This window comes from Callorhinus ursinus, unplaced genomic scaffold, assembly GCF_003265705.2.
Source record: "Callorhinus ursinus isolate GAN/ISIS: 27379988/994484 unplaced genomic scaffold, GSC_fseal_2.0 scaffold9, whole genome shotgun sequence".
NCBI classification, from domain to species: Eukaryota; Metazoa; Chordata; class Mammalia; order Carnivora; family Otariidae; genus Callorhinus; species Callorhinus ursinus.
Genome location: NW_027397071.1, coordinates 11,335,541 through 11,347,452, shown reverse-complemented (window position 1 = coordinate 11,347,452; position 11,912 = coordinate 11,335,541). Strand labels below are relative to the sequence as shown.

Sequence of the window (11,912 nt, the reverse complement as noted above, 5' to 3'; positions counted from 1 at the left end):
GGAAGGAAGGAAGCAAGCAAGCAAGCAAGCAGAATGGCATTGAGTTGGGGAAGTTAGAAGACAATAGAGCAACGCCTTAAAATCCAAGATGCAAAATAATTTCTCACCTAGATTTCTATACCCAGGCAAGTGAAGATAATCACCTTGATTCTACTCAAGAGACAAAGTTTACCTAGTGAGAATAACTTGTTTTTAAATGGAGATGTAATGAATAGACAATGCAGTTGGTGGATATCCAACTTCTCGATGACTTGAGAATCACATGTCATCATTCAGCATCATTTTCTCTAAACAGTGTAGTATTTCCAAAATTGAAGTTTCCATTTCTGATCTACTTGACCATTTTGTCCCCTAGCAGAAAGCATTTCCCATGAAATGTCTGTTTAGTGTGAATAAGCTAAGTTGCTCAAGAAAAAGAAAAAAAGTAATTTAAAAATTTTACTATGAAACATCTTTATTTGTTCCTATCTTCAAGACTCTTCCCTTATCCAAACACCTTTTTTTTTTATCATTAGGAACAATACTATTCTAAATCATATTTTCAATAGAATTTTACATATCTACAAGGGTGCATCTTAAAACAAAGTGTTTTAAAACTAATCTCCTGTGCCCTGAATGGTTCCCAGGTATCTTATACGTTTATTTCATAAAATCCATGTAGTTTGTGGCATTAGTATTTATCTCTAAAATCATTACCCTTATAACTATTATGCCTAGTTATGAGCAAAATGCTAAAAGAAAAGAGAAGGAAGCTAATCACCACACTCCTGTGATTTTATCAGCTCCTGGTGTTGTTCTCTTTGATTATCCATGCTATCAGCTCTATTCTCCAAATTTAATTCCTGTCAGGATCATGATTTTTAATTCCATGTGGTTCTGACCTCAAATTCATCTTAAACTAAGTAAAAATGTAGCAAAGCTTCCCAGTTCTATCAAAGCCTGCTATAATTTCTTTAGTAAGCTCAGGGAGGTCAGAGAAAGCGGGTAATAGCTACTGAGGGCAGACGTGATGGTTGCAGAGAGCAAGAGGACTGATGGGAAGAGTTCCATATTTTGGACAGTGTTGTCCTATAACAACTGGGCATTTTCTATGCTTTGGTTATATAATAGAAAATAATACTTTATTTTTTAAAATTTTAAAAAATTTAAATTTAAAAATTTTTAAAGATTTTATTTATTTATTTGTCAGAGAGAGAGAGAAAGAGCGCACAGGAAGGGGTGCAGCAGGCAGAGGGAGAGGGAGAAGCAAATTCCCCACTGAACAAGGAGCCCGATGCCGGACTTGATCCCCGGACCCTGGAATCATGACCTGAGCCAAAGGCAGATGCTTAAACCAACTGAGCCACCCAGGCACCCCAAGAACGCTTAAAAAATATCAGCTCAGGTGTTCTATCAACACCTGCAAACTGAACTAGTACTATATACTCTCAGAATATCTCCCTTATATACATATACTGATATCTAATTTGTATGCATATATACTTCATATCCAGAAAATAAAACAGATGCAGTCATTTTAAAAGGAGCCAAACATAAAATTCAGGGAAACAAATAAGTAAATAAGCCCACGTTTTGTACTTTGAGAGTCAATATGGTAATGTACAGATGGCATAACTTGGAATCCTGGTTCCAGTACTTACTACTTGCATGGCCTTAACCTTTGTTTGCTCATCTGTAAAGATAATAACAACCTTCCTCATAGAGATGTTGGAAAACAAAATGAAATAAAACATGTAAAATACTAGGCACATAGTAAGTGCTTGGTATATATTAGTTATTACCATATGATGATGATAACTATCCTGGATCCTAAATAGATTTTTTCCAGTTGAAGATATCACTTTCCCTTAAACTCATCATGTCTAAAAAGTAATAATCACTACCCCCTTTGCTTCCTTGTTTCTATTAGTGGTAATGCTAGCCTCTAAGTGGTAAATGGGCTCCATGTAGACCCAAAATGTTAGACATGGATACATCTTGCTCCTCTCATATTACAGTTTAGGATCTACTATCCTTCCTGGGCTAATTTTTAGTTTTAGACAACATAATCATATATTTTTTTTCTCTGTTTCATGAAATTTACTCTTCCAAAATATAAGATACATATTTGCCTATGTCCCATTCCTTTCTGTGGCTGTTATAAACTTTGAATTTACAGTCAAGTGCATGCATACACACACACACACACACACACACACACACACACACACACACACTGAAGAAGTTATGGAAAGGTCAGCGATATATAAGTTCATTACGGTCGTATTTGAAAACAAATTTAGCCAGGATAAATAGAAATGGAAGGTGGTTTACTATCCCCACATTTAAGGCACCCTGGAGCTAAGGTTATGGTATTTCAACTTAGCGACATAAACATTTTTAATACTTACCAGGGTTGGCAAGAATAATCTACTGGTTTGGGCACCTAGGATATAAAAAGCCAAAAAATAGATTAAGTTTACTTAAGGAAAGCTTTTAGGAATCAACCATTAATTCAGTTTAGCTGACTTGGCTCTATAAAACCCTAAATAGCACAGTCCTGGAACTATCCATTGGCAATTTTATACAGAGTGAATCATAGCGTATGTCAGATAAGTAGAAAATAATTCATTTCACTTTAATTCATTCTTTCATTCATTTTACCACCACTGTACCTCCAAGAGGAGAGATAACAGGAAAAATATGGATTGGAAGCTTTTGGTATTTATTATCAAGGCAGTTTAATCCTATCACAGAAAATTAAAATGAAAATGTTAGGAAAACCAAATAGCACTTTGCTTTCCCAGAAAACAGGCAAAACAAACAATATATACTGGCTACAGACTCTTATTTTGTATCACAAATTCTAGCCTCTGATTTTGAAGTCTACCAACTGGCAAACTTTTTATTGATGAAAAGTCATGGGAAATATTCATTTTTCCCTTTTCTCCTATGGAGCTTTGCAAAAGAGAAAAATGTTACATTTGCTATGCAAATAAAGAAAGAAGAAGAAGAAAACTTCTAGTTGCTGATTATAACTAGAAGATGGACAAAGCCAAAGAAGGTACACTAATAGTCCAAGAATAACCAAATACATACTATTAGAGGGGAACAAAGTTTATAAATTCCTAAGAAAAGACAAGGAGTACGGATAGTTTGTTTTGTATTTAGAAATTTTTCATGAATCTCTGTTACCCTTAATTTGTAATAGAGCTCTGATCAATGTAAATATATCTCTTAGCTCTGTCAGTTTTCATAATGGGCTGTTACTATTTTGACCTTCCAGGTTAATAGTTATATATAACAAAATTATCTTTCTGGTCAGAGCATCTCCAAAGTTATTAGTATTTAAATATTTTTATCCTATGGATCACACATTTAATTTCACCACCATGTAAAATCCTGATACACAGAAAATAATATGTAGAGCACATTACACCCATTCAAATCCTGCAAATATTTTCTTATACCATTTTGTTTTCACAAATAGTAATCAATCTTCAATGATTTCTCTTTAGAAAATATACATGGCTTCTGAAATCTGATGGAAAAATATTTCCTCCTTCCCTCTCCCTCTTCGTATTCTCTAAATGCAGGCTTAAATCCACCCTTCTCCCTACAGAGCCAAAACAAAAAAAGCAAACACAACACAACAAAACAAAGATGGGACAGAGAAGGAACAAGAACTTCAACATATTCTATGGATTCCTTTGGCTTGGGAAAGCTGAAGATCCACAAAAATGAAGGGTGACAGAACATTCTAAAGCAGAACCAAAATCCCAGTTTGTTTCAGCCCGATGTCCTTTTAGAGCTTTCTCACTCTTTGGTGAATATATTCTGATGTGTCAAGTACCAGGACTATCTTCTCAGCACTGATCCCTATACTGAGGGTGGGATCTTATCTTTCTCCATCTGTCATGGGCCCTCCCCACTTCTTTTTTGGGCCCTTATATAACAAAATAGATACTTTTCTTCTGGATACTTTCCTATCTTTGAATATATTCTCAACTTTGATCATTTCTCCCTAATGCCTTTTTCTACCTTCATCACAGGCTGTTTACATTGTTAAACTTTGGCTGTACTCATATAGTTTTAAAAAATATTTTACTGGGTATAGAGCATGCATGGAAAATAATATATATAAGATATGTGCTTCTTCCTGAAGTACATCTTATACGAGTTAGAGGGAACAGTTAGAGGTAAGTTTGCGGTGTTTGTTTGGCTAGAAGTGTCATTACTTCATCCCTACAGAGGAAAGATAGATTTGTAAGTTGACTAATTTCCTTTCAAAGCTTTGAACATATCATTCTTATTGCTTGAAATATTAAAGCTTCACACTATGGAATCTCCATTTGGTTCTTTTTAATAGTTACTATTTCTCTGTTGAAGTTTCCTGTGCATTCATTATGAATATACTTTCCTTTATGTCCTTGAGCATAGCTATAATAGCTACTTTAAAAATCTTTCCCTGCTTATTACATCATTTGGGACCTCTCAGGGTTGTTCTCCTTTGATTGCTTTTTCTTTTAAGAATAGTTTGTGTTTTCCTCCTTCTTTACATATTGAGTAGTTTTGGATAGTATCTTGGACAATTTGAATAATATGCTGTAGAAGTAGAAGCTCTGAATTCTGTGATGCTTCTAGAAAGAGTGTGATTTTTCTTAAAGTAGGCAGTTAACTTGGTGGAACTCCAACTGCAAACTATCTCCCCTATGGGGAGAGGCAGATGAATTCTCAGTTTCGTTCTTTGAGCCTAAACTGAGCCACTTTGGGACAAAGTCTACACCATGCAGCCAAACTTGAGGCAAAGTTTATACACAGAACTTGAGGTTCCTCCCTCTCTGACACCTTCCTTTCTAAGATTTCCTGCCTCCCTTTCCACTTTGTGTTTCCTTCCAACTCCACATTCTGCTTCTTCAAGCTAGTGACACTGTGAAGTTTCTATCTGAACTTTAGCTACCCTGCATGGTGCAGCCCAGTATCTGTCCTCAATCCAGCCACAAAACCAGGAAACTAACCTAGCGTCATCCCCTTTTACCCAGTGTCAACTCTTCTCTTAGCCAGTGCCTTCAGATTGTTTTTGTTATTGCCTTAATATCTCGCCCAGAGCTTGTAGTTGTTTTCTGTGGGAAGCTTGATCCAATAGGGGCTACTTGACAACTACCAGAAGTGAAAACTTTTGTTGCCTCCATTATTGCTGTTGTTAGCTATGAGTCAAATCATCAACTCTTTATAGGTAATCCGTATTCTCCTTAAGGTCGGTTTTAATATTTTCTCCTTGTTTTTAATGTTCTGCCATTGAAATGAACTAAAATGTGTGTGGGTGTTGATTAATTTCATATACTCTTCTTGACTCTTCAGATTAGTTTTACCATAAGTTCCAGAAAATTCTCTGCCATTATTTATTTGAAAATTGCTTTTCCACACTATCTCTATTCTCTCCTTCAATAACATGCATTTGAACTTTATCACTCCATTCTCTGTTAGACTTCCATTTCCTAATCTCTCTGGACTACTCACTGAGAAGTTTCTTCAGATTTGTCTACCAATTTTCTACCCAACTGTGTCTAATATGTCATTTAATGCTTCCATTAAGGTTTTCACTTCACTTATTCTGCCTGATGCTTTGTGAAATATATCCAAGAAATTTGGAGAGTGGCTTGTTCTCTTCTTAGACTTTTATTCTTTTTTATTTCTTCAACCATATTAGATATAAAAATTTGACCTCGGTACCTGATAATTACAATATCTGCTGTCTTTGTGTATCTAATTTTGAATTTTATTTTTTCTGCTGAACTTTGCTTAAGATGGTTTGTTTAATCCTGAATGTGATGATCCCATATTGTGAACTGATACTCCCTAGGACTTTATCTGTAGAAAGCCTTTAAGGACTGTGTGCAATGAGGCTCCAATCCAGAGACAATCTGTATTTGTACTGGAAACACAATCAATGTGGAATCATTTTAAACTGTTTCTAGCTTAGAATTATTTCAGTCACAGAGCTGGTATGAATTTCAGCCCCACGCCTGGGCGGTTTTTGGATCTAAAGTTAGGAATTCTTATGGGAGACTGCTTTTTTTTTTTCTTCCCAACCCAGATCCAAGATGAAGATAGACATATCTTCTGTGGAACTGTTTTCTTCTTGCTCACCCACTGAGGACTTCGGGAATCACAAAGCGTTACCCAAGTTTGCACTGTGCTGTAGCTCCAGGCTTTGTCCCCAGTTACCATATTACCAGGAACGAAATGGTCTCATTTATATTCCTCTTGCATTTTCCACAGTTCTAACTTTCTATCTGTATACCTCAGAACTTTTGAAGAGACTGGCACAGCATATACCGGAGAATAGCCTTTGAGCTCAGAATGGAATATTCCGTACTACTCATGGACCCCTGATAAACAGTATGTCCCAGGGTCAAAAGATACCATCTTCCAAACTCCTTCAACACATCCTCCCCGCCAATCTCTCCACCTACTTAACTTTTCCTAAACCAACAAATGAATCTATAATTTTATTAAGCACCAAAATTTTAATAACTATTTATTAACTTTGCACTATAAAACAATCATATTTAGTATTCCTACCCATAATTATTTTTAAATCCTTTAACTCCTTACCAGCTTAAAATTCTGAACATGTTTTTCCTTCTAGTAACTGAGTCACCAAATATCATTCACTATAAGCTGATATAATTAGTATCTACTATTGTTAATTACGTAGGTTCAGCTAGGAACTTTCGCTTGCTTTTTCACCCCTTTGTTCATTCACACAACAAAGTGTATCAAATACCTGCCATGTGCCAGAATTTTCCTAAAATAAAACTTCAAGAGTGCTCGCTTCGGCAGCACATATACTAAAAAACTTCAAGAGGCTGTAAAAAGATAACAGAACTTGATATATGAAATGTTTAATATTCTTGATTTGATGTCTTTTGTTTCCCACACATCTTAATATTAGAATGTATAATCTCCTGCTTCCTGCCTACATATAAATATCATTGTTTTAAGCACAGGAAGCTTGAATCTTGTTCATACAAATAACAGAAAACTAACTAAAAATTCATTTTGCTTACATAATTAGAGTGGTATCAAAGTTCAACAATTTTCTAAGATTATTAGATAAGAACATGTGACATTAGATCACAGAACCAATAAAGAGCAAATTCTTTTTGATTCCCTTTGCTTTTGAAATTAATGAAGCTGGGATGTGTACAGTAAATTAATCTACAGACAACGTTCTGAAATCAAGGACGGCAGGCATTTATAATATTAAAAAGGATGTCCAGTTTGTAAATCTAGGAAGGACTGAAATATAGCAAGCAAGATAATTTAAGGAGTTTTTTTTTTTTTTTAACCATCAACTCCATTATATTAGTAAAGGAATTTCATTTACTTCAAATCAAAGAACTTCAAAAGTTTCATAGAAAAATCAACCCTAAACATCAACTTACGAAAAAATGTCACCTTAAACAGAAATTTATAAATCTAATAAAACACCAGAAAGCACATTTTATGTTATATTCATCCATAATAATGTTTGAGTAAATGCTCATTCATTCTCCTTGTATCTATCTAATGTGTTTGATGTTTTCAGAAAATGCCATTACGACATTAAATAAACAGTAACGATAAACTAAAGCCCAGAAAAATGTATTTAGAGATTTGATTGAAGATTTTGTGGACTTCATGCTATTATGCTTTCAAACACACTAGTGGAAGCATAACATCTCTCTATAACCCAAAATGACTAGGAATAGATTAGAGCCTACCATTCTCACCTTCATTGGAAAAGGGGAAAATGCATCTAATCTACAGCTTTGATTTATTCCTTCTAACACCGTGTAGACAATTTATTTTTGTAAATGTACCTACTAAGTTGGATTTTGTCCTTGCATATGTCAATTAAAAAAATATTTTCTGACAATGGAATCATGAGGATTTTAGAACTGTAATAACATTGACCATATATTCAAACTTGAAATAATATGATCCCCCCAGAAAATATTAATAAAATTATTGAGTGACAAGACCATATCCTATATACATTCTTACACAATTAATTACAGCATCAAAACCAGGAAAAAATGGAAAGAAAATACTCATACTTACACATGGGCAAGGCTTGACAGCATCACTTGGAAAAAATCCAACCTCTCCAGATGCTAAATTTCTACCCTAAATTAGGGAGAAAAATACCAGTTTTGAGAACCCATTTACCACAAATGATAATCTCATAATGCTGTGTACATGGTGTTGTTTTTGAGGATTCCACAGAATTACATGTTTTGTCCAGTCCTAAGCATTAACTTACTATGGCTCAGGAAAGAAGGCAGAAGCAAAGAGGTTTTAAAATTATTAAACTTTACGTGTTGTTTCAGATGATAATTATAAAATAAGAATTCAAGTTTGACTTCCCAAACTACCATTCAATCTTGTTAACTTTACATCCCTCAATCCAATATAGACATAATAGCATATTTGATCTATTTTATATTCACTAATACAAGTAGATACATTGGTTTTGTGCAGGCTCACAATTAGAAATGTGATTTAGATGGTTAGTATTAGTATCTTTAACAGAAATCATAAAAACATTCCTCCAACAAGACAGGAGACATTTCAAGACTTGTGGAAATGGAAAACAACATGATATGATGTTTTAGGTGGTTTTCAGATTTAGGAGAAAGGTACTGATCAAGAGAAGACGACAGATAAGATGTTGGAGGAAAGTATTATAAGTTAAAATGACATTGCAAATGAGAAGAGGGGGAAGAAATTAGCAGAATAAGGAAAACCTAAACACCAAATGGACAAAAAAATACTTAAGAATTTACTCTTGGAGACCTTTGATCAAATTCTTTAAAAAAAAACCAATGTAAATTGGTACAGCCACTGTGGAAAATAGTATTGAGGTTCCTCAAAAGATTAAAAAATACAAGTAACATGTGATCCAGTTATTCCACTACTGGTATTTATGCAAAGAAAACAAAAACACTAATTCGAAAAGATACATGCACCCCTATGTTTATTGCAGTGTTATTTTACAATAGCCAAGATATGGAAGCAACCCAAGTGTCCACTAATAGATGAATGGATAAAGAAGATGTGGTGTATGCATACAATGAAATGTTACTCAGGCATAAAAATGGATGAGATCTTGCCATCTGTGACAGCATGGATGGGTCTAGAGGGTATTATGCTAAATGAAATAAGTCACACAGAGAGAGACAAATACCATATGATTTCACTTTCATGCAGAATCTAAAAAACAAATAAAAAAAAACAAACAAACAGAAAGCAGAAACAGACCCATAAATACAGAGAACTGGTCATTCCCAGAAGGAAGAGAGCTGGGGGGATGGAATAAAAGGGGTGACAGGGAGTGGGAGATACAAGCTTCCAGTTATGGAATGAATAAGTCAGCAGAATAAAAGGTAGAGCAGAGGGAATATAGTCAATGGTATTATAATAGTGTTATCTGGTGACAGATGCTAGCTACACTTGTGGTGAGCAGAGCAAAACATACAGACCTGTCAAATCACTCTACTGCACACCTGAAACAGTGTAACATTCTGTTTTACTTCACACACACACACAAAATCTCAAGACACTAACCCTGCAATTGTTTCCCTTTTGCAGAAAGACAAACTATACTCAAAACACACTGCAACAATCAGAACATGTAATTAAAAAGTTCTTATGAGATGACTTCTTGTTGTCTAAAAATTGGGCTTATTTTTGCTATTTAACAATTCCTTCCTCTCAGTAGCTAAGACGAGTAAATAGCATTATGACTGGATATTACATGCTCACTTTTTTTTGAAAAAGAAAAGTAACCAAAAAAAAAAAAAAAGATCAGCAAATATTTCTCTCTTCAAACAGTAGCCTTTTGTGCCCATGGCGCTTGGCTATGAGTTTGTGGAGAAAGTTTTATAAAGCGGAATCCAGAATTAAAGGGTGAGGAGGAGGAAGAAGAGAAGAAAAAAAAGGGGGAAGAGGCGAGAGGGGCATGGGAGGGGAGGTGTGACAGGAAAGGGGGGGAGGGTCAGAGAAGGGGAAAAAGGACAGAAAAGAGAAGAGGAAGGGTGGGTTAGGACAGAGGGAAAACAAATAACCAAGCAAAGAGAAGACGCTCATTTGGGCAAAGTTCTAAAATTGTATTGCACTTGCGTATCAGGGAAAAGGTAAATGAACAAGTGGAATATTCATTCACTTATTCAACAAATACAGTATCAGTATTAACTTGGCTAGGCACTTAGGAAAATGCAAAAATTCATAAATCATTCCTGTATCCCCCTATCTTCTCCGAGCCAAGATACATACACACGTACTTTTAATACAAGGTGGAAAGGGCTAAATACTGTTAGGTGCAGAGGAGAGGCTATGGAAATTGGAAAGATATTTTCCGTATTAGGAGTTTGCCTGAAAGCTACATGGAAGAGTGGGGGGCACATGAATATAAAATGTGTGGGATGTGAACACAGAGATGGAAATGGAGGAGAACATTCTGAAAACAAAATAAAGCCTGAGAAAGGAACTGGGGTATAAAAATACAGGTTGTGCGTAAGAAACACAGGCAGAGTCTAATAACGGCTTACACTTAGTGCACCCTCACTGTATGCTACCCACTGCTCTGAGCATTTCATAATCCTTACAGTGGTCCTCTGTAGTGGGCCCGATTATTATCCCCATTTTATAGGTGAGGAAAATGGGGCACAGAGAAGTTAAATGATCACCCCATGATCACAGAGCCAGCAGGGACATAACCAGAATTCAAATTCAGATGTTCTAACTTCAGAGCTTGATACTGCCTCTCCATGCGAGCATCGGCCTCGTAAAGGAGGACGGAGGGACGTGGAGCTAAAAGGTGGCAGGGAACCAGTTTGACTGAGACATGAATTTATCATTGGAGAGGGAGTCTCAGTGACGCAGTTATGTGCTTTAGAAGACGTAAACTGACATCAAGTGTGCAAGCTGGCCTGTAGATGGGCGTGGCTTGGCGGGTGACTATATCATTAGAGAACTGTATCATGGTAAGCAGGGAGGGGAAACCGGGGCTAGAAACATGATGGCACTAGAGTCCATGGGGCTTACCTGCAGAGTGGGTAAGGAAGAGAAGACCATGGGAGTTAAAGACTAGAGGAAAGTCAGGGATGGAGGTGATTACATAAGGCACCCAAAGAGATAATCTGGATGTAGATGGCAATTATACAGAGGGGAAACTTAAAGTCAATGGAGCAAGACTATCATGGAAGAAAATGTAGACAGAAGAAGATAGAAGACAGAGCTTACAGGAATTAGTGTAACCAGGAGGCAGGAAGGATGTACCAGAGGGAGGAGAATCACAGACTAGAGGGTGATGAGAACACAGTAGCTATAAGGTTGGAATGAAGTGTTACTCTCATTCAACTGCATATTCTCAGTGCTTTATTTATTTTCAGCATGACACTGAGGTACAAGTAAATAAGTATGATATTTGGGGACTGTATGCCTAGCCAGACCTTTGTACTGCATGCACTGCAATGCTACTCGTGTACAACATATACAGGTATGTGGGCTGGAGCCGTACACCAAAGGAGGCTCAGAAGAGGAAAAGAGAAGGGTGATTGTTTTTAAAAAGTAAAATCAGACCTCTGAGAGCACACTAAAGGAAATAAGTCTATTTTGCAGGGGAGAGGCCAGAGAGAGAGCTCTATGACTGTCTTTCAAAACTATAGTTGAAGATAAATCAACAAATTGGAAGATTACAGCTGTTCTAAGAATGGTGAACTGTCAATTCACATTCGTCAGAAAAAAGAACACATGATCTTCATCTATGGAAAGCAGAGTTTAAGAGAAGCAGTGATATTTCGTTGACAGGGCATGTTGGCCAATACAATGGCACCTATTGCCCTAAAACAAAACTGACACAGGTTCCCTCATACAGACTGATG

General features: G+C 36.1%; 1 protein-coding gene across 3 annotated transcripts in view; it reads right to left on the bottom strand.

Annotated features, from left to right (window-relative positions):
* The window catches only part of VAV3 (vav guanine nucleotide exchange factor 3), a 364,407-nt gene that overhangs the window by 33,418 nt on the left and 319,077 nt on the right, over positions 1-11,912 (bottom strand). For all 3 annotated transcript variants that reach the window (XM_073896219.1, XM_073896217.1, XM_073896218.1), the window contains 2 exons: positions 8,089-8,154; positions 2,391-2,425 (listed from right to left, as the gene is read on the bottom strand). In XM_073896219.1, coding sequence (XP_073752320.1) covers positions 2,391-2,425; positions 8,089-8,154 — 101 coding nt within the window. The remainder of the gene's footprint in view (positions 1-2,390; positions 2,426-8,088; positions 8,155-11,912) is intronic.